The sequence below is a fragment of the Antechinus flavipes genome, chromosome 1, assembly GCF_016432865.1.
Source record: "Antechinus flavipes isolate AdamAnt ecotype Samford, QLD, Australia chromosome 1, AdamAnt_v2, whole genome shotgun sequence".
NCBI lineage: Eukaryota > Metazoa > Chordata > Mammalia > Dasyuromorphia > Dasyuridae > Antechinus > Antechinus flavipes.
In genome coordinates this window covers 292,874,432-292,898,969 of record NC_067398.1, presented here as the reverse complement: position 1 = coordinate 292,898,969, position 24,538 = coordinate 292,874,432, and the positions used below count along the sequence as shown (strand labels likewise).

Genomic DNA, 24,538 nt, shown 5'->3' with positions numbered 1-24,538 from the left:
TGCCAGCCCACAATGTATTAATGAGGATAGAGAGAGGACTAGTTTGGGCAAGCATACTGACAACATTGTTATACAGTGATTATTAAGGCATATATCTGGAGGATCTTTGTGGACTTCTTCAATACTCTATTTTTTTAAAAGGGCACATAAATATAACTTGCGAAGCAATGGTGAAGGTGAAGAAAGTTCCTTATGATGTGTTTGAGATTCAGCACTAAATGATGAAATTGAGGGTCAGGCACCTAATAATGAGATTTTGGAGAACAATTTGCATCAAATGTTGGAGTCCAGTTCTGTGACAAATTCACAATGGCCATTTTCTTTGGCTAAAAGTTGGTTTATTTAGAAGAGGATACAGGAATGGCAAATATGAAATAGAGTTTGGAGAGTATATAGTTAGACACTATGTAGCATGGATGGAAAGAAAAACACCATGAGTATTTGCCTTAGGGAGTAATTTTTATCCATACTTTAAAATTTCTTTGCCAACTCCAGGAACCCATAAATTCATCACTTACCCTGAATTTCACTTCAGGTCTCTAATTAAGAAGCATTCCAGTGAAGGATTCTTAAAGTCTTAACCCTACTCCTTACCTTCCCCCCCCCCCCCATAATCAGTTTTGGTACCAACTAAATTGCTGCAATGGCACAATCTCAGAACTGTTTTCTACTCATTAAATAAGGCAGTTAGATGACACAGAGTGGATTGAACACTAGTCCTGATTTCAGAACAAACTGAGTTCAAATTTGACCTCAAACACTTACTGGCTATATGACCCTGGGCAAGTCATTTAACCCAGTTTGCCTCAGTTTCCTCATCTGTAAAAATGAGAAGGAAATGGCAAACCCCTCCAGTATCTTTGCCAAGAAAACCCCAAAGGGAGTCACAAAAAGAGGATGTGACTGAGCAATGTGTTTAAATGTTTTCTTCCTGCAGATCTACTGTTGTTGTTTTTTCCTTTTCCTTTTAGTGACTTTCTACTTTGCTTCATAGGGTGATCCTGAACGTGTCTGCCAGGAAAATAAACAATGGAGTGGAGCTGCAGCTCTTTGCAAAAGTGAGTTTTGAAAATCATCTTCTTTCCTTGGATCCTGAGGATCCACTTTAGCACTTGAGCTGTATACTTGGAGAAGGCCATCATGCCTTTTACAAAGCAGGCAAACTACAAAGATTTCTGTCACATACAGAATCATGAACTCTACTTAGTTCTTCTTAGAACTTATCTTAGAATGTATAACAGCTTTTATTATTATTACTATTATTACTTTAAATCAAGTTGATAAATTAAGATGTTTTTATAGTAGTGATCAATAGCAAGTGGGAAGATAACTCAAGTTTTCTACCATATCTCTTCTTTTTATGTTTAATAGTACTATTTTATGTGCTTTAATTATTTTAGGTATATTTTGTGACAAAGATAAAGTTCCCTATATGATTTATAGAAGCAGTTAGGTGGTGCAGTGGATAGAGCTTAATGTCCGGAGTCAAAAGGACCTGAGTTCAAATGAGCTAGAGAAGAAATTGGCAAACTACTCTAGTTTCTAAGAAAATCCAAAATAAGGTCATGAAAAATTGGACATGACTAATCAACAAAAAAAAAACTTGATTTGTATTTTTACTTTAAAAATGTTGATGTTTCTTTAAAAGTCTTTCTCCACAATCATAGTTCTAGAAAATAATTGGCTATATATTTTGCAGAGCTGCAAGGCCTTTTTCATTCTCCTCCAGTGTAAAGGCTTCATTTCCAAAATATATGGAGAACTGACTCAAATTTATAAGAAATCAAGCCATTCTCCAATTGATAAAAAGTCAAAGTATGTGAACAGACAATTTTCAGATGATGAAATTGAAACTATTTCTACTCATATCAAAAGGTCCTCCAAATTACTATTGCTCAGAGAAATGCAAATAAAGGCAACTCTGAAATACCACTGCATACTTCTCAGATTGGCTAAGATGACAGGAAAAGGTAGTGATGAATATTGGAGAGGATGTGAGAAAACTGGGACACTGATATATTATTGTTGGTGGAATTGTGAATGAATCCAACCATTCTGGAGAACAATTTGGAACTATGCTCAAAAAGTTATCAAACTGTGCAAATCCTTTGATCCAGCAGTATTACTACTGGGCTTATATTCCAAAAAGATCTTAAAGAAGGGAAAGGGGCCCATGTGTGCAAAAATGTTTGTGGCAGCCTTTTTTGTAGTGGCAAGAAACTGGAAACTGCTTAGATACCCATCAATTGGAGAATGGCTGAATAAATTGTAGTATATGAACATTATGGAATATTATTGTTCTGTAAGAAATGACCAACAAGATGATTTCAGAGAGGCTTAAGGAGACTTACATGTATTGATGCTAAGTGAAATAAACAGAACCATGAGATCATTAAACACTTCAACAACAATACTATATGATGATCAATTCTGATGGACGTGGCTCTCTTCACCAATGAGATGATTCATACCAATTATTCAGTAATGAAGAGAGTCAGCTACACCTAGAGAGAGAACTATGAAAAATGTATGTGGACCACAACATAGCATTTCCACTCTTTCTGTTATTGTTTGCTTGCATTTTTGTTTTCCTTCTCAGGTTTTTTTCTTACTTTCTAGATCCAATTTTTCTTGTGCAGCAAGATAATTGTATAAATATGTATACATATATTTGATTTAACGTATACTTTAACATATTTAACATGTATTCGACTACTTGCCATCTAGGGGAGGGAATGGAGGGAAAGAGGGGAACAGTTAGAATAGAAGGTTTTGCAAGGGTAATGTTGAAAAATTACCCATGCATATGTTTTAAAAATAAAAAGCTATAATAATAATAAAAAGAAAGAAAGAAAATGATTTAGTGGCTCAATCAGGGATAGGCATTTCTATATAAAGATGAATGTTCTATAGTTGTCATCAATATGTCAAGCTTCAGGGTCTCAGTCAATGGCCTGTCATGTTTTCCTTGCCTGCATATATAAGTAAAAACAACTCTGAATCAAAAACAAAAACGAAAAAATTTCACAAATGGAAATTTGTAGATTGCCCATCACTGGAGGTTGGGGGGTAGGGGTGGGGGAGGGAATGGAAAAGACTACTGGGAGAAATTGACAACTTAAATGAAGCTTGAAGAAAGAGCAATAATTTCAACAGGACCAAGGAAACCATTTTGTATGTAAAGAAACAAATATTCAGTCAATTAACTTGAAAGTAGGTCTGTCTCTTTAAATCACAGTTTGCTCTTTTCAGCAACAATTTGATTTAAAAAAAAAAAAGGCTGGAACACATTTCAGGGAGGGGGGAAAGGCCACCTTTCTATATCAGGCTTAATTGGGAGAAGGGGATTTCATGTGGCCGCCCTGCCTCCATTCCACCTCCAAAGAGACAGTCACGGGCAGCCAGAGAGGAGAAGGTGAGCTAAACTGCACCCCTGGACCAAAGATTTCCTTCCGTTTTTCCCCTCTCCAACCTAACCTCTCTCTCTTCCCAAATACCTTCCCAATGCTTTCTCTTCTCTTCTCTCTTAATGACCTTCATTCTCCTGTCCTTTCCTCTCAAAATTTTTAAGATTCACAATATAGTGAATAGCTAAATAACTCCATAAAACCCACATGTCTAGCAGAGCTGGATTTAAAGCATAACTTATAATGTGAACAAATTACCCAATTTGTTTCAGAAGGTAACATAAACTGAATCAAACCAAATACAGTTTTTAAAAGTTTTTTTCTTTCTTCTTCCTGAGTGTTCTTACAACAATTAGCATCTCTCTTATCTCTAGAGCTCAGGCCAAACTTAAATCTTATTGTTTTTTCCCTCCTCTTTGTTAGGATTCTTACAAGGTGCTAAGTAAGTGGAATTGAGGAGACAATGGTTAAATCTAGTTTAGCATTGATTCAATCCTATAACAAATAATGGTTTCCTAGTGATATAATGATTGGTGTATACTCAGTGTACAGCATATAAGCGAGGAGCTCTTAGGGCAAAAGATAGAAGCCTACTAGAAGCTCTGAGCCTCAGCCAGGATTCAGTCCGGGATATTCAGAAGCCAGAGAAGGCAGGCCTCTCAGAACCAAGGAGAGAGATAGGTCTCCAGAAGAACTAGCCAAGCCCCAAGTGAAGGAGACAAGACTTTGAAGGAGACAATAAAGGATTTGGACTTTAACTCCTGGCTGCATTTGGGGTAATTACACTGAACTGAAACTGAGGCTGCCTCCAGAAGCCCCCAAGAAACCTGCTCCCAGAGAAGATTACATTTTAGAGAAGAACATTACATTTTGGTGCCTGAATGTGGGACCAACAACCTTCATCTGTGACCCAGGAATTAGGGTGAGTACAACAAGGAAACTTCGTTAAAGGGCTAAAATAGTATTTCAGCTAAAATGGGACAGATGTTTAGAAAACAGCCTTCTTTTCTAACTCAAGGAAAATGTGTAGAGAGCATTATCAGACTTATGAAAAGCCAAGGTTTGATTATAATTTGGGAGCAGATCATTGATCTTTTAAAAACTGTATAGTACACATCTTATTTTGGTTCTCTAAGGAAAAATAATTGGATCCAAATGAGTAGAAATTAGTAGGAGAGTAACTGTGTCAATTCTACAATGAAAATGGACCTGACTCAATTTCCAAAAACTCACTTAATATATATAACTTAATACAATTGGCTTTAGGAAATTATATAAGTTATAGAATAAGGAAAAAGAAGAAAGAGCAGGAGGGGGAGAATTCAAATAAACTAGGTGAAAAGGATGAAGAATCAGATAAGAATGGAGTTAAGTACAATTCTGAGTGTGATGCTTCACAGCAGGAGAAAGAGGCACTGATGCAATCAGCACTGCCTATGAAGCAGCCTATGACAAGATTACAAAAGGCACTGTTTAAGGCTAAGTGAGGACAGGATATATCTGATTTAAAAATAATGCATACTCTGTGATTGAAGAGCTTGACTCTTCAAGTCAAAAAAAAAAAAGATACACTCTTTTGATTGGAAAAAATTAAGGATTTGAAAAAGGGTTGCACTCTTTATGGGGCTACATCATCTTATGTTAAGATGGTACTAGATAATTTGGTTTATGAAATCCTAATCCCTAATGATCAGAAATCCATAGCAAGGACATGTTTAGAACCTGGACAAAACTTGTTGTGGCTTTTGGAGTATCATGAATTATGTAGGATTTAAGCCCAATGCAATAGGCAAACAGGAATTAATATACAAGTCACCTTTGATCAACTAGCAGGTGAAGGTCAATATGCAGAGAATTCAGCACAGATTAATTATTCCATAACAGTGTATGAGCAAATTGCTACGGCTGCAATAAAAGCTTGGGGTTCCCTCCCAGGGAAAGATGAAGGTAAAGTTGTGGCTTTTGGAGTGTCATGAATTATGTGGGATTTAAGCCCAATGCAATAGGCAAACAGGAGTTAATATACAAGTCACTTTTGATTAACTAGCAGGTGAAGGTCAATATGCAGACAATTCAGCACAGATTAATTATCCCATAACAGTGTATGAGCAGTATTGCTACTGCTGCAATAAAGCTTGAGATTCCCTCCCAGGGAAAGATGAAGGTAAAGCCTTCACAAAAATAGAGCAAGTCCTAATGAACCCTTTGCGGATATTGTGGGACGTTTGCAAACAACTGTCACAAGAACTGTTGAAGAAAATGCAGCTACAAAAATTATAAGACAACTGGCTAAGGAAGATGCCAATGAGGTTTTCAGAAAAATTATATGGGGACTATACAAAGATGCTCCTTTAGAGGACATCATAAGACGCTATGCCACAGTGGGTACAAATGCTTATTATACCCAGACTATGATGAACATGAGAAGACAGGGTCCCTTTTAGCAAGGGACTTCTAGAGAGAGTTAGCAATGTTTTCAATGTGGAAAAGTTGGACATCTTAGAGCTCAGTATAGGGCAAAGAAATAGAGTGAGAAGATAGGGAGAGAGAAGACCTAAAACACTATGCCCAAAATGTCTCAAGGGCTTCCACTGGGCCTCAGAATATAGATTGACCCAGGTAAAATCTATATTCAGGGCCCCCAAGTGGGGCCCTGATGGCAGCCGAGGTTACACCCGGAGAGTCTTTAGAAGGTCAGGACTCTGATGTGATCTATCAGCCAAAAAGCAATCAGAAGGCAGAAAGCGATTACAATTGGGGAGAATACAGGGTTTTTAACCCAACAGAAGGGCAGTGTCCAGTGAGAGCAGGTCCAATATAATGAGCAGCTCCAATGTAATTGCCAGGTGATGAGGAGAGATCTAGAAAGTGGTAAATGGAAGGGAATTAGATAGGTTAACTGTTTGGGAGAAAGGGTTTATTTGTATTCCTACAGATGGAAAAGGGAAACAGATGGAGAAGGAAACAGATGGGTGGCAACAAGCATCTGGAGAGAAACAGAAAAAGAGAAAAGCCTTGAAACAAAGGAGAAGATCTAAGAACAAAATCTGCAGGAATCATTGGATTCTCTAACACAAGATGAGATTGTTGCAGGACTTGAAAACCAGCAGGAATCATTGGATTCCTTGAAATGAAAAAATTATTGATGAGACTATTGCAGGAATTCAAAACTTGCAAGAATTATTGGATTCTTGGCACATGAAGCAATGGACAATAGATTCCTTTTGGACTATTTCTAGGACTTATGGACATGTATAAATCCTCATGTTTATTCATGTTATTTGTTACATCACTACTAGCCTATGTTACTATGTGCTTATGTAATTTGTGTAATTATGTGTAATACCTCCCATATTGATGGATTTATGTATAACTATTTTAAGAGTGAGCCCCTTCAGAAACCCGCTAATCTGATTTGATTTCCCATATCCTTTGGTGTTTTCATCTCCTTCCTGAGATGTCAGAGAGGGTGTGATCACTTCCTTTTTATGGTGTTTTCACTCCTTTTTTGAGCAGTCAGAGAAGGTATGATCACCTTTGTTTTGGGGGTTCTCACCTCCTTGAGAAGTCAGGGAGGTCATGACCACCTATGTTCTAAATCAAAAGAAAGTGGGAAATGTTAGCATTCTTACAAGGTGCTAAGTAAGTGGAATTGAGGAGACAGTGATTAAATCTAGTTGAGTATTGATTTAATCCTACAACAAATAGTGGTTTCCTAGTGATATAATGATTGGTATGTACTCAGTGTACAGCATATAAGCAAGAAGCTCTTAGGGCCAGAGACAGAAGCCCACTAGAAGCTCTGAGCCTCAGCCAGGATTCAGTCTGGGATATTGAGAAGCCAGAGAAGGTAGGCCTCTCAGAACCAAGGAAAGAGATAGGCCTCCAGAAAAACTAGACAAGCCCAAAGTGAAGGAGACAAGACTTTGAGGGAGACAATAAAGGATTTGGACTTTAACTCCTGGCTGCATTTGAGGTGATTGAACTGAAAAGAAACCTGCTCCCAAAGAACATTATATTTTACAGGAGAATATTACACTATTTAACTAGCAGTCTGCTTTTCTTCCAGTCTTAAAATAGCCGTTTTTTTTTTTTCTTTCTTTCCTTTTTAGTAATAAATATTAAGAAGTTAAAAACCACAAGAAATTTTTATACTAATTCCAGTTGCAACATTGAAATGACCAATTCTTAATCATTGTTCTTAAACCTTTAGCAGAGCTCTTTAAGCAACAAAACAGACAGACAAGTCACACAGAACACAGAACACAAATCACACAGACATAAACTGCACAATTACAACATTAAACAAAACAATTAACATGAAGACTAGGGACTTTTCCCCAGGAATAGCCCCTGAGGGAATGATTAGGAGGGAAGGGTGGTGTTGCAACCAAGGGGATTGAGGCAAAACAATTAAGGGAAACCGAGGCAGGACAATTAGAAGGGAATTGTGGCACAGAAGTCTAACATTCTCATTTTATTCTATGTAGATTTCTAAATAAATACAAGCACGTATAAGAGGCCTACTCACAAATACATAAATAGCATCCAAAAGGATCTGAACTCCAAATCTATTGTTTTTTTTTATTTATTCATTTTTTTTTTGCTAGATAATTGGTGTTAAGTGACTTACCCAGGGTCACCCAGCTAATACATGTTAAACGTCTGAAGCTGGATTTTAACTCTGTACCACCAGACTTCAGGACTGGTGCTTTATCAATTTTGCCATCTAGCTGCCCCCAAATCCATTGCTTTTTATATTATACCATGCTGCCTTTGTCCTGTCCCTGGCCATTGCTCCTTCCCCTAAACCTGGCTGCTTCTAGTCTTGTCCAGCTTTAAAACAGCTGCTTCTTTTTTTCTTTCTAGTGCATGCCATCCTATCCCATCCCTTTGTATTCTTACTTATTTTATCTCATTCGATTCCATTCCATTGTATTCCATCCTATTTTATTTAATTCCATTTTATTCTATCCCATTCCATCCTCTCCTGTTTTATCTCATCCCTTCCCATCCCATCCCATTCCATTCTACTCTATAACTTTGAACATATTGGATGGCTTTTTAAACTGAAGTCACAGAAACTCCAAAATCAGAATGAAAAGGAAATAAGCAAGAGGCTAGGTTTACTTTGCAGTACATTTAATGCAAACAATAATGACATAAGAAATTGATTCCTATGTTTGTGCTCCTTGAAATAGCAAGCCTTGGATAAATTTTATTAAACAATGTTCATAGTCTTATTCAAATGCACTAGATTCTATTTTAATGAGCATTGCTGATTTTTTAGGCCTTTAAGTATAGAAATTTTAGTCATCCCAATAACTAGGTCAACTACAATAAACAGTATGCAAACTACTTTTAAAAGCTGGAGAAAATCCCTCATTTCATGAAGTTCTTTTGAAATAAGAGGACCAAATGGATTCTGAAGTTAATTCCAATTCTAAGAATATTTAGAATTAATATTATTAGAATTAAGAATATTTAAGCTTTTTATCTAGGTGGGTCATAGTTACCAGAGTGTTGAACTGGAAATTATGAGGAGTTCTGGGAAGTAGTGGGTCAGTCTGCATTTTCTTGTTGGGGGTACACAAAGAGACTCTTTCTGGCATCATGACAAGGCTTTAGTAAAGGCTTCCTAATTGTTCTTTACTTTCCTCAATCTACTTCAATTCTGTCCCATTTCTTTCCATAGAGGCACACTAAGTAACAAAGTTAAAGAATGAATTTGAGGGATTAGAATTAAGTTGGATGGGAACGAAAAAAAATTGTAGTGCCAAAGATAACAAGTGTAACACTTGAAATCAAGAGAGACCCCAATTCAAACCCTATCCACAGATAATTATCTATATGATTGGGTAAAGTTATTAACCCTTTAACCTTATTTTTCTTTGTAAAATAAAAGATGATAATAATAACACCTACCAGGTATTACCTGGCACTAATAATATCGAGTTGTTGTGAGGATCAAATGAAATAATATATCTGCAAAGCACTTTACAAATTATCAAGTAATATATAAATGAAATAATATACCTGCAAAGCACTTTACAAATTATCAAGTACTATATAAATGTTAGATATTGCTAGACATATGCTACAAAGATAAAAAGGACTCAAGAGAGTATGAAGTAAGTTGGTTTATTTATGGTTCTTGCAAGAAACTGGCAATTCATCCAGGGGCAGATCTGCACTAATAGACACAGGAATCAGTCCTTTATTTCCTAAACTAAAGCATAAGGTCCCTCTGTCTTCATCCCATTGTCTGGGAATGGAGGAGTTAAACTTTTTACCCCACCTATTGCATGTCTCTCGTTGATAAACTGTTCTACATCATATAATCCATGTTCAAAAATGGCAGAAAACTCCTCCTTTAGGGAGGAGAAATTATTCATTAAGCATGCTCACTCATTGCCTGAAGTTACCTTTCACCCAATTCTTGTTTATGGTTGATTTTTATTAGTTTATCAGTTCAATGGTTTAGTATCTTATTTTGTACAACTAAGTCAATTGAGGTGACCTTTCTCTAAATCTTTATCCTTATATGGAAATACTATTTTATAGGATGCTCACAGATTTTTTTCTTTTTATCATTAGTACAATTTGTGGTAGAAGGATAAGAACAAGGTACCTTCTTCACAAAAGGTTCTAGAAAAATAAAAAAATACTTTAAAAATTCCTCCTAGAGTTTATGCTCCAAAAAAAAGGAAAGGAGCTGGTAAAATAAAGGTTTTTTTTTTTTTTTCTTTTTTTCCTATCAGAGAATAGTCTCCAGTTATAAAGATGAGTAATTTGAGTATAATACCTGAGAAACTAATGCAAATAGAGATTGGTTTTTAATCTTTAACATGGAGAGTTTAGGCTAGTCGACTGAATGGGTTCTTGTCCAAAGAATTCAGCCCAGATAAACTGAGGTAGAGAACATATATAGGGTTTTAGCTAACTAGGGTTTGTAAACAGAATACATAACCCGACTGTACAATCTTATAGGGGAAAAAAAGGCAGATAAGGGGTGCAAGGACACTGAGTGGGTGGAGAAGCCATACCAGGAAAGGATACTAACTTAATCCTGACTGGATAGAAGTCAAGATAAGAAGGTTGAGGGCAAGAGACAATGAGCTGAGGGACAATGCTCAGACAAAGAGGAAATTATCCTAGCAAGGATGGAGATGATGCACCTGGAGTTTATGAGATGATGGTATGTAAAGGTGATTAGAGCTCCAAGGTTTTTCCTAACTCAATTCTCCCAGTTCTAATGTCAAGGAAGGGTGGGTGACTTTGACCCCAAAATATCCAGTTCCCAGCATAAGGAGAAGTAAAAGGTAATAAATGGGAGATGGAATTTTGAGAGGGAGAGTATTCCAGCCAATAGAAGTCTTGGTCAATTGTGTGGAGGTAGAACATGGAAGGAATTCCAGAGATAGCTAATAGTCCAATTTGGCTACAGCACAGAGAGCAATTCTTGTACATATCCTCTTTTTCTTCAATGTTTTGGGTTTTGTTTGGTTTTTGTACACCAAGACAGCACTCAAGACATCTGCTAGCCCTGACTCTCAATAACTTATTTCTTTTTCTCATTATATATACACTACTAAAGACATTTTAAATCCTCCTCACCCTCCAGATATTGTTGGTAATATAAAATGGCCTATTGATGTCCTGTTGCAATAAAAATATGCAATAAAGAGAAATTGAGGCATAAAGTCTTGAATATGATTGATGTATTAGCAAAGCTAGTCATTGTCAATAAAAGGGATACAGGGCTTCTCAGTAATGAAGGACAAATTGAAGGATTTAGAGAACATTTTAATAACATTTTGATTAATTTCTGATTGGAGTTTGACTAAGATTGGTATAAAGAAATTCAGTGATTTATAATATTGGGCTGGTGGATGTGTCAAGAGTGTTACAGGGTGTTTCAGGGTACAGCAATCATTAAATTATTTGATTGGCTATAATATTACATCAATTACAATTGGTAACTGTGGAATTAGTGAGCTAGCTAGAAGGTGAGGCACTCTTCATAAACATGGGTTGAGCGTTAACTTAGGCTACACAAAGGGAAACTCAGGCTACCACAAAATGGGAAATTGACCATGACAGTCCATCTCTGCAAAAGCTCAGCTCAGACGCACAGGAGTTTAGCTCTGCAGCAATGACAAATGGAATCTCTTACTACAGTGATTATATGCTTCTTTATTTAAAAGCTATTTGAATTAGACCATATAAGCTAAAATAAATAAATAGGATGATCAGTGCTAACTTAATTATTTTTTTCAGTGTTCTGTCATCAAACCAAGGGTATTGTATTTGGAATCATGACCTGGTTTCAAATACTGGCTCTACTTCTTTCTACCTGTGTGATCCTATGATCCTAGTCAAATTCCCTTCTGTAGTCCTCAGTTTCCTCTTCTATAAAATGAGGGGTTAGATGAGGTGGTCCTAATCATGAGGTGCAAATTATGAGGCTAGAGGTAGTGAAGAGGTGTGAGAATTGGGGTGGAGAATTCCTTCTGATTGGTGTAGGTTCAGTGCGAAAGAATTCGCAAAACCTTTTGCTACAATGTGGCAAAAGAAGGGAATTTTATTGTTCACCAAGAAGGAAACTTTCTTAGCCAGCAAAACTCCTGATTAGGAATTTGGCAATGAGAAATTAGCTTTGCTAGGAAGATAGACTTCTTAGTGACAAGGTCCTGTCAGGAAGGCAACAAAGGTTAACACTGAGAAGAGAATATCCCCACAGTGGGAAAAAGCCCTGGCAGGCATTTTTGCCAAGGGAGCTTCCTTGACAAGCATAATCCTGCTTAGACTTCTGCACATATTCGGGGTTCAGAGTTATTTTTTATTAGCAGTCTGAGGCTTGGGCTTTCATTCAAAATTGAATATTTCACTCAATGTTGTCAGTGCCCCAGGTGTAGATTTCCAGTTGAAAAGAGATTATTTATCTTGGAGTTTTGAGCCACTCAATAGGATTATCAGGCCAAGATCTCCAACTGAATGAAACCCCTTAACTTAGGGAGGGCTAAGACCCCGAATATCCCTTTTTTTGCAGATTAAAGGGGACACAGTTTCAGGGTTCACCCCCATCACTAAGGCTCCTCTGGTATGACTATTCTAATCACCTCTTTGAATGTCACGTGAAAAATGAGAGCAATTAATTAAATGATATCTCCAGTTATTTCTAAGTTGAACCTTGCATGATTCTGTGATTTTCAAGACTGATTTTAACTCCCAAAGTTCCCATTATTTTTTAAACAAATTATGACCACTCATCTTTTCTTCTCTGATCAAATGCATCTCTCCCAGACAATAGGCCCCATGTACCATCAATAAAAAATTCTGGGTCTGAGTTCTTCTGTAGTTATCCATCCCCCACTTTAGACAGATTGCATTCTTCTAGTTTGAGTACAATGATTGTCTTAATTTGAATGGGCTCTTGCTGGATATGGTATCCTATCCCCTTTTCTGGGTATAAGAAGATGCCCTTTTTAAATTTTGAAGTTTTGCTAATTAAAAGATCAATGAAAGACATATCATTGAAAAAAAAATGCCAAGAAAGTAGCACATAAAGACAAAGCATTTCCTTAGAATAAAGATGGCTATGGGATCCTGTTTTCCAGGTGCTAATTTGAGAGGAAAACTCTGGAACTCGTGATGGGAAAACCTTTATTATCAGGGTTACTTTTGGATTGCTTGACATATAGTCTTGCTATTGCCTAGCCAGCAGAAATAAGGATTTTGTTAATCACCATGAATAGAAGGGATATCTTTCACTGAAGTGACCTAGCATTGTACTATGATGACTGGTCTATGAAAAGACCTTAGAGCCTGAGGCTTTACTTTTCTCTTTCTTGTCACCTACTTCCTGGAAGAGAACACCAGTGGAAGAAAAGATCTATCTTTTTCTCCTTGTTGCCATCTGCTTCCTCAGAAGTAAAGCACACAGAACTTAGCAAAGAAATTAATTAGAAATACCAGGCTAAGAATTTGTATCCTCTCTGAAAGAGTACAATATCATTTCAACAGTGAAAAGCAACAGTTTAGCCCAACAGAGAAACAGGAAAGGGCCTAGTTTAATTCCATATCACTGTTCAATGCTGACACACTCATTGAAATTTTATACAATCTTTCCCTGAGGAAAAGAACAGACATCACTCAGTTCCAGAGTTGTGAGTAGTCCTGACTAAATGTTCCTCAAAACCATGCTACTTTTAATTTTGGTCCCCCTTTCCCTAGTAAATATTATATCCATTGGCGAAAGAATATACTCTAGAAACCTAGATTAAACCATAACAGATTTTTTGCTTTATGAAATTCCAGATCACCTATTACTATACTACTCTCCCTGCCCCATCAATAATTATGTTTCCTCAGTGATGCTTGATATTAAATTCCCTTTTAAAAAACTATGGTGATAGGGTACTGCTATCAGAAAGAAGTCAAAAATGAGGAAGGAAGCCTTGTGCTGTTTTCACCTTTAGGGGGAGGGTAGGAGAAAGGTCCTAATAACTGAAAACTCCAGAAAACTAGAGAATGTAGTGGCAGCACAACCACAGGGGATGTCAAGTGTCAAGACACCCTGTTTTCTAGAGCTTAAGGTCCAACAAATAAGTTGTATCCTGAACTTGGCATAACAACAATCCTTTGCAATGATTTCAACCACAGCAAAATCCCAGAATTGTTTCTGGTCATGGAGTCCTGCTATGGATCAAACCTCTCACATTGTTGCTTCACCCCTCATTGTCAGGGCTACAGGTCACCACACAGGCAAAGCTATAAATATTGAGATCTTCCCACTCTCCCATCCTCACTAGAAGTGGGGCTTCAGCACATGTATCCTTGTTTGCAAGCTATTCCCTTCACTTTGAAGTTAAACCTTCTATTTGATTCCTGATTTTCTTGTCTCTATCACACTTTGTTTGGTTCCAGTCTCCTACAGGTAAGAAAGAGCCCAGTTTCTAGTTCAGTTGACACAGTTAACCCCAAAAGTAGTGTCACAAGATAGGGTTTGTGAAAAAAGATAAGGTGAACCTGGCCTTTGTAGCTTTGGTTACATAAATATAATTTTAGTTAGCATGAATTGGCTAGCAGATGTAAGATGTTGCAGAATACCTTTTGTAAGAGACATGTCAATCTTTCCAGACATTCCAGTCAATGGTCACTGACATAGCGGTTAGCACTCAAGAATTGTCATTTTTTTCTTTCCACGGGTTCCAGGTAATTTCCTAATGCATGCCATTGTGATCTCAGACAAAACTTCCACAAACTCCTTCCTAATCTTCCAACCATTGTATGATATAGAGAATTGCTCCAAAAGTTAAAGGGACGGAATTCAAAATAAAATCTTAGGCTATTCCTTATAAGTTTCCTTATTCTCTAATATATTTCCCACCTTCAATGGGGTAACTACTACCCTCAATTCCAAGAGAGATTTAATTCCTTCATTCCAGTGGCCAAACTGAGTAGTGAAAACCCTTCTGCCATCAAATGTACTAAGAGTTGAAATAGAATTTTGCTACATAATCAAAGAGAAAATAAAGCAAAAGTACATGCAAAGTTTAGATGACTAAGTTTAGAAAAATGAAGAATTGCTCACTTATTTATCATGGTTTCATCCTATTTCCCAATAAGCCCAGCACCATCTCTCTTTTTAAACTATCTGGGTCTTTCTTTCTCTGTCTGATAAAAAGTAAGAGAAGAAGAGAGAAGTAAAGCAAGAAAAAGAGACACAATGAGGAAGGTAAGGAGTCATGGTCCTAAGACCTTCCAATGCTGGTTTATAGAAAGGTTTTGGGAAGTCATCCACGTGAAATACATAAAGGAAGAAAGTAATAACTTTAAACTTGAGCAGCCAGCATTCTTTCCTTGTGCCTTGTCAACTCAACACATTGCAGTTTTTGACTTTAAAAAATAATTTATAACATCAGAAAATAAGCAAGTTACTTCATTCATCCTTTGGATCACACTTTTATGTACAACTACAACTCATTGTAACCACATTTGGGGTTTTCTTGGCAAAAACACTGAAGTTGTTTGCCATATTTTTACACATAAGGAACTGAGACAAACTCGATCATACAGCTGGAATGGTCTAATTTGAACCAAAGTCTTCCTGACTGGTATAGGTCTCTATCCACTATGCCACCTAGATGCCCTTTATGTAAAATTAGTTCATGTTATATGAGGATCAATAGAAGGAACTGGTTTTGTGTCAGGGAAAACATGCTACTTATCTTTAAGTATTTGGAAAGCAGTGATATGTTGTAGAAAAAAAAAAAAAATTAAGACTTGCTCTGCTTGGCCTGAGAGGGAAGAAGTAGGAACAATGGCTGATGGGAAAGGCAGAGAGGCAAATTTAAATTTGATATGAAGACAATTTTCTATGACTTAAACATTGAATGATTTGTCCTAAGAAGTAGTGGGATCTTTCTTACTAAAGATCTTCAAGCAATGGCTGGGAACTATTTTTTCAGTTTATTGTAATGGGAATTCTTTTTCATTCAATCAACAAGTATTTATTAAGTAGCTAAGATGATCCAGCATTATGCTAAGTGCTCAGGAAATAAGTAAAAAGAAAGAATCTCTATTCACAATGAGGTTACTTTCTAATTAGGGAGAATTACAAATACACATATATAAGAAGAAATATAAACTTAATAAATACAAATGTATACAAGCATTTAAATTATATAGGTTAGAAGGGAGAACACAAGTGGATTGATGGGAATTAGGAAGGGTTTCATGCAGAAAATGGTGCTGAAGCTATACTTTTAAGGAAGAAAGGGCTATACGAAGATAAAAAGAAAATACTTGTAGAGATTGGGCATTATCAATGTGGACATATGGAGGTAGATTCCAAGGCTCCTTCCAATTCTGAAATTTTTAAAAATCATATGTGAACTGAACCACATTAACTCCTAGCTGTAAGAAATATATGATATAACTCTTCAGGTAACTAGCATCCTCTGTATGGTACCCTTAGTGGCCATGTTTAATTTATTGAAAAGAAAAATTGTTTTAAAATATTTAACTTGCTATAATTCTTTAGCACACAAATGGTATTGCTGATTATAAATAAGCTTTCTCTACCCAACCCTATCAGAAGATACAATATTATTTTCTGTTTCTTATTTCTTTTCTATTCAACTTTGGCTTCTGAAAGGACTATATATAGAAATGTTGTTTCAGACCTAAGTTCCAGTTTGAAAACTAGGAAGGAGGCCTACCCACAAAGTATATTTAGTCACCAATATTGTACTTTAATCACACTCTTAATTATTGAAAAGGAATTCATAAAGAGGGGGAAAATACCACTCATGTTTCAAGTTAGCAGGAAGGCTTGCATGAAGATAGGATTATAACATTTTGTCTGCTTCTCAGCCTGCTAAACTGAGAAAAAAGTTATAAACTATTGAAAATTAGAAATTTGGAGGTACACAATAGTTTAAAAAGAAAAAAGTTCAATTTGAACAGTAGTTTTTATTTTAGTTCCATGTTTGGCAGTTCCAAGATTTTGAAATCAAAAGTACAACTAAATTAGCTGGTTGAAGTTCCCTAAATTTATTTTAAAAATAAATAAATAAATAACCTACCAGAGGTTTCAATACTACAGACTATTTTATAAGCAATGAAAAGCAAAAGTACATTGAAAAGTGTTTGTATTTTTCCTATAATGCTTCTGGGCAAAAGTGAATTTTCTAAGACCACATTTTTTGCTAATATACAGAATGACTTGAAATCTTTTTGTTTGCTTGTTGTAAACAAAGAACTTGACAGTTGGTTCTGTAATGCTAGAGAAACTGAGCAAGACAGAGATTAATTTAATAGTTTATTAAATGGAGAGATTTACTGGGACCACATGATCCATGTTTGGTCCTAGGACTGAACAAGACTATTCTCTCAAAGAATCCAGCCCTAAATATCAGATAGCAAGACTCTTTTATAGGATAACAAGAACAATGACATAATGAGGAAGGTACCTGGTTGGGGGATAACCTAATGAGGGGAAGCACCTAGGATGACATAATGGAGGGAAGTACTGGAAAGGTTACTGATATTCTAACGATGTCTCAAATGGATAGACCTTTATCCTTTCAAACATTAAGAAGGAATGATTATAGCCTAAAGATATAAAACCTTTATCTCATCAAACATTAAGAGGGAAAGGTTATAGCCTGAGGCAGAGTAACTAAACAGGATAATTAGAGAAACTGTGTCAGGACATTAAAAGGGAACAGTGGCACAACAGTTCCAACTCTATTGTCTGAAACTGTAAGAAGTCATCCCTAGTAGGAGTTTATTATCTGTAATTGCTAGCACCATCTGATTCTGATCATATAGGGCAATGTTGATTCACAGCAGGATTTTAAATTCTATGCGGTTCATTTCAATTTATAGATAAGTTTTATTAAATTTGATGCAATCACTTCAAAATCATGGAATGGTAAGGAAAAATAAGAGCTGCTAAATAAAACCCAAGAAAAAAATTTTACCAAACTGTTTGAAAATCACCTTTGCCACTTTTTGCCTGTATGAACTTGCATTAATCCTTTAATTTCTTGGGCTTTAAGTTTCTTCATTTGCCAAATGAAAGAGTTAAACTAGATGACTTCCAAAATGCCTTTTGGCAATAAATCTATGAAACTGAAAAACATTTACTACTTTGCTTTATTAATAATTTATCATGTTGCCATTTAAAAATGTTTTCAAACAATAATACAATTCCTTTAGAATTCAGTATCCCTGCCAGAGATTCATTTTAGTAAACCTTAAACTATTCCATTCACATTTAATGAATGAAGCACTAGACTGAAGGAATCAGATATGTGCACTGTGTTTTTCTCTTAAATCTTTCATTGAATTGTGTTGAAACATGAAGAAAAGCATTTTTGTTTTGTTTAGTAGTTGTCTAGTGAAGTGTAAGGAATTGAAAAAAAGACAACTCAGTGCTCACAATTCAGTTCAACAAATAATTAAAAAAAAAAAAAGAAAGCAAAATTAAACAAGAAGAACAAAAGTCTTCTAGGATGACAGGGGCAAGAATTAGAGAAACAGCTTCAAGGTTCTTATTCTGTATTAATGGTCTCCTTTTCAAGAGTTCCTTAGAGCAAGCCCAATTTGGGAGAGAAGCAGCATCTGGACCTCATTTTCCTTATCTAGAAAATGAATGTATTAGTTTAAAAAAAAAATCACAAAGATTCCTTCTAGCTCTAAGGTTCTGTGATTTTCTAAGACCTTCTTGCCTACTTCTGTTACTTGTAACTTACTGTACTCCTAAACATTTACATTTTTTCCCCTTACCTTGGAGTTTTTGATTACTGAACTTCAGGGCACACAAGTTCAGGTCACAGAGAAGACAAAAGATCATCTGGTTCATTCCCTACTCTTCTAATTTATATTACCACAGAGAAATAAGAATTGAATCTATTTTTAAGTTTTCTAAAGAAGAAATTCCCACCTTCATTAATTTTATTTTGTTGTTAAATATATTTAAGCCACCAATGAAGAAATTCTTCCTCTTGGTCTGTTTTTTTCCCCTCGTTTCCAACTTTCCATGACCCTATTTGGGATTTTCTTGGCAAAGATATTAGAATGGTTTGCTATTTCTTTTTCCAGCTCATTTTGCAGATGAACAAATGGAGACAATTAAATTATTTCCCCAGGGTCGTACAGCTAGTAAATATTTGAGGCCAGATTTGAAATTGGGAAGATGAGTCTTCCTGACTCTAGGCCCAGCAGTCTATCCACTACATCAACTAGCTACCCAAGTTCTTCCTGATATTAGCCCTAAATATTAATTAAGATGATTTTCTACTTTCTTCTATGCCCAGTAAAGATAAAGCCCTGAATACTACTGAAGATCATTACATGCACCTTTGGTTTTTGCTTCTCCAGAGTTAATTGTCTAATAAATTTGAATTTTCCTTATATGCCTATCTTCTAATCTTTAAATCATCTTTGTGGTTGTTCTTTGATTTTTCTCTTTATCTTTCTCTGAATTCTGTGCATCCTCTTTCATTATTAAAAATACATTTTGAAGTATCTGTGTGTGTGTGTGTGTGTGTGTATTATACATATACATTTTTTTTCCTTTGAGGAGAATGGAAGAGATGGGGAGAGAATGGATTGAGAAAGAGGAAGAGTACATTTTTTTCTGATTAAAATCAGAAGTGGACCAGCCTTTAAGTCTAAGGAGGCCTAATCTCAAATCCTACTTCCTTCACCTTCTAGTAGAATTATTATTTACCCTCTAAGTGCTCCCAGGCAAATTTGTAATAATTACAGCTTAGCCAAAGAAACTGAATTTTTTGGAGGCAGTTTCCAAACTAAGAGTTCCCTATAACAATACCTAAACCTTCCCTATACCTATCCAAAAGGGAAAAAAAAAAATCTGGACATATGATATGATGATTTTGCAAAACTTATTTTTCTGAAATCATGGTACTCAAACTCATTAATCTAATGAGAAAATGCTATCTTTAGAGAATCCACAAAATTTCATGTAAATGCAATTATAATTAAATTCTCATTGATGAATATTTTCCATTAATAAGTAGTGCAAGTTTTTTCTGAAATTGTAGTTGAAAAGCAAATGGTGATTGTGAGTTAAATTGAACAAGAGAATATTGACACAGACTTATTTTCTTTCCCTCTAGAAATCAAGTGTGAAACCCCCATCCAGTTTAAGAATGGGAGAGTTGAATATGAAAATAATACAGCTGGTCCAAGAGTGATATACTCCTGCAATAAAGGATATAATCTAGAAGGAGAGACAGTTGCAGAATGCACTGAAAATGGAAGTTGGAGCCACCCAACACCTTTCTGTAAAGGTGAGTGATGGTGTTTTTATTCAACTTTATTCAATTTGGAAATTCCATATGAATATCTTCATCCTAATCCCAAATCTCTGTTAATAAATTAAAGGAGAAATGGACTCACCAGTAGAAGAAATTATATTCATCTGTTAATGGGATTAATACATACCTCCAAATCATTTAATTCAGATTTTTTAAAACACTGGGAAACCTGAATTATCAAGATTAGATATCTGAAGTGATAAGATTAACTGGGTAATCACTATATCCATTTCTCTTAGGACACTGTAAACAGAGGCAGAGGGGTTATTATCTGTCATTTAATGAATTTACGGAGGTACTTAAACTTCTGTACTTCACTTGAAGAATGTCATAACACTGAAGAAAGAAAAATATTTTAAATCTTGTATTACAACTTCAAATACATTCGTATATACAATATTAAGCAGATAGTATATCCTTTAGAATGAAACAAGATTTTACATGTAATTTGTAGTTTGGTTGAACTATTGGTAACTTTCTAAGTAGGGTCATTTCACTCACAGAATTTCAGTAGGAATCAGTGACTAGCAAGTTTGTGGCAACTAAGAGTATTGCATCTCACAGAGTTGTTGATACAGGTGTGGTCCCTTTAAGAATTGATTTATTCCTTTCTTTCTGATTTCCAACCCCTCCTAGTTTATGCATTATCAGTTCAGGATCTTTTGATTCATAAATCCTGGTCCCTTTGAATTCCAATAGAAGATCAGAGCCTGTCCCAGCTCCACCCAGATCTGAGCCAACTTGGGACTCCACCCACAAGCCCCTTTAGCTAAATCTCTCATTATAAAAGTTAAGCTGGAATCCTCTCTTTGCAAAGGTTCCAAACATGCCAGCCTTATGACTGGCATGCCACGACCCTCTGTCCACTGAAATCCTGTTTCCAATGCCCTTCTTATCTCTTTACCTTCACCTATTTCCTTACCTGTAACCTTACTTCCAAACCCCATAATAAACCTCTTTTATCAATCTAGCTTTTGGGGCCTATAAATTCTTTTATAGGGAACTCTTGGTCCACCTCTAGACCTCATTTAACTCGGTCGCTGAATCCAAAGGGGTTGCAGAGATGCTCTGTTTGACTCCCTGTACCCCGAACCTGCTACTACACCTCAATTAAACCCTAATTTCATTTAAGTACCTCTTATCTAGACCTCATCAGCTGTGAGAATCAAATAAAATTATTTTTTGTTGAAATACCTGATATAGCACCTGGTACTTAAATGCTGCTGCTTCTCTTTTTTTTTTTTTTTTTTTTTAAAGTCCAACAATACCCAAAGAATAATGCTTTTTATAACCCTTGACAAGTGGTAATTTAGTCCTTTCTTGGAAGGGGAATGAAGGAAGGGGAACCCACTGTTTCCCAAAACAACCCATTGCATTGGATGACTCTAATTCTTAGAAATTTTTTTCCTTACATCAACTCTAATTTTGCCCTCTTTGTACTTTCATGCATTTTTCCAGTTTCTACCATCTGGAACCAAACAGAACAAATCTTATCTCTCTTTTAGATAAGAATCCTTCAAATACTTAATGATAGCTGTCCCAGTTGTGGTGTCCACAACTAAACATAGTACTCTAGCTCTTCAATAAAATCTCAATCTTTGTCAGAAGATTTAACAATGAATATATAAACCAATACCATAGTTACAAAAGAAAGAAGAGACTCTGTCAAGTCATTAGAACAATTAACAATGGAATAATAAAAGCAGACAATTTCTGAGACTAAGATCCAAGATACACCCATGACCAATTTAGAAAGTCCCAGAAGAGAAGAAAAAGGAAATGGCTTCTTCCTGCTCCTAGTCCTCCTTAAATCAACTGCAATCAGACATTGCAAGGAGAAGGAAAGAGAACTAAAGGAAGGAACATTTATTTTGTGATAAATTAAGTTATATGTATTATAGTAAAGATTCAAAGCTTTTTAGTAAATTCACAATATATAAGGGACCCATTTTTTTAACTTTGCCCAAGATTTACAAATATCTTAGTTTGGTTGAACTAGCTTCTTTCTCCCTTTATTCACAATACCCTTCTCTCACTCCTGCCTGCTTCCTCCTGCTTCTATTTTTCTCTCAACCTTGTCATCCCCTCCTGGATGAGCCTCTTACTAGGCCACTGGATCACCACTAGAAGCTTTGAATAGTTAATGGGAACACAAGGTAGGAAGAAAAGTCTATGCCAGGACAGCAAAATTCCAATGTTACAGGAATTAAGAAATTAAGAAACCAAGTAATTATATCCAAGCAGTGATTTACTTGGCAATGCATTCAGTTGCAAAACAAATCTCAGTAGCCAAGGACAGAAAAGCTTGGTTAATACAAAATTTGGAGGGAGTCAAAAAAGGGAAACACAAGAATATGGGGGTTGAGACAGCCAGCTTCTCATCAATGGAAGAAGATTGGGAAAAACTGAGGTGAGAAGGAAAAGGGTATTTTGTAATATTTTTTAAGTTATGTCACAGTGAGGGGGAGGATTGCTCTTGTGAAACCTCCTAAATCAAGTGACTCACATGGAATTGAAACCGTGTGGGTCAGAAATGGTGAGGGGTCACCATTTTAATAAAAAAAGCTGGAGAGATCTCTACAAGCAAAGCAAAGTTTATTATAAGTTCTTGCGAGAATCCTGCTTCCCACCCATTGAAGAGACAATCGATGGAGGAAGCACCTTAGGGGGCAGGGTCAACGCTTTTAATCCCTAATGCAAATACCCCTTCCCAACACTGACCCTCATCCTTATTGGCTGAGGATCTTACATTCTCAAGGCAGGAACTAGCCAAGAAATTGAACTTGACCAATAAGTACAAAGTTGTCCATATTTGACCTAAACAGAAAGACACTGATGTTACAGGAGAATAACAAGGGGACTTAAGTATGCCCTTAGGAGGATAGCAGGGAGGGGGCTTAAGTATGCCCTTGACTTAATGATTAAAATCCTTCAGGACTATTCAAACTTTGAAATAGATGAAGCCTTACTCGATTTTCACAACTGTCTTGAAAGATCTCACCTCATCTCATTCAAAACTTCACTTTACATACAAAACATTCTGCTGACTAAAAGCAGAATGGAATCACTAATGCTGGTTTTTAATGTAACATTTTCTTCTTTGAAACTAGGATTCTCAATTAGAGATTTTTAAAGAGTGACAGTCTGCCTTAAGGGGCACTAAACAGTGGAGAAAGAGGCACTAAGAGTATTCCCTAAGGTAACAAATCTTGTTAAATAGATTCTGTAGGTAAATTAAGTCAAGCTGCAGATTGAACTATTTTGAGGGCTCATCTAGACTAAATTGAAAGGAGAGAGTTACCAAGAAAACTCAGCAAATTTACATAAAATAACCTCAAGTGTCCTTGTAACCTCCCCCCCCACACACACACACTCCCAATATCCATTTAATCAGAACAACTTATCTTGAGTTTCAAATACCCCTGATAATTGTCTAGTCCCTAGAAATATCTTCCCTTGAATATTCTGGAATAAATTCATTCTCAGTACAAATCTGAAAGGGTCTCCTCCACCATCAACAGGTGAAAAGAAGAATCTTTAAAAAATACAAAATCCAGGAAAGCTTAACTTGGAAAATGAGCCTTTGATTGAAAATGAACTCTCGAAATTATCAGAGACTTCAAAATAGGAAAATAATTTTATTTTCTTTATATTTATTAATGCAATCTTTCATATCAAATCTTTGATCCACTTTTAAGAACTTGTTACTAAAACATACTCAAAGCCTGTATGTTAGAAGCATTTGGAAACCAATCATGAAACATAAAAAATCATAAATCTCTCTCTCTCACACACACACACACAAACACACACACGTCTCAAAATAGGTGTGTGTTTCTTAAAGAAGACAGTCTGATCTTTGTTGATTTCTCAAAATTTCTAATTAGAAAACTTTTATATCTTTGCTTCATTACCCTGTTTTGAAAATATTGTCCCCATATCACTCTGAAAGAATGAGCTATCTCAAGATACTAATTTCATATGTGAATTTATAACTAATAGGAAGGGGATGGCCAAGCTAAGAACTCATTCAGCTAATTATATAGAATATGGAATTGGCTACAAAATCAGATTTAAAAGAGTAAGAGCTTTCATAGTTATCTTTCTGTCTCTCTCTCTCTCTAATACATATATATATATATATATACATATAAAAAGTATATTATAATTACTCAGAGCTAATCTATTAATTAATGAATTTAATATTGAAACAACTCACCTGCCCTGATTATAAAAATTTGCTACAAAAGGAAAAGGAGGGATCTTGTTAATATT

The 24,538-nt window shown here is 35.8% G+C and overlaps 1 protein-coding gene across 1 annotated transcript in view; it reads left to right on the top strand.

The window, feature by feature from the left end:
• The window catches only part of SVEP1 (sushi, von Willebrand factor type A, EGF and pentraxin domain containing 1), a 362,611-nt gene that overhangs the window by 294,204 nt on the left and 43,869 nt on the right, over window positions 1-24,538 (top strand). Inside the window, exons 41-42 of the mRNA XM_051962558.1 lie at window positions 995-1,058; window positions 20,063-20,236. Coding sequence (XP_051818518.1) covers window positions 995-1,058; window positions 20,063-20,236 — 238 coding nt within the window. The remainder of the gene's footprint in view (window positions 1-994; window positions 1,059-20,062; window positions 20,237-24,538) is intronic.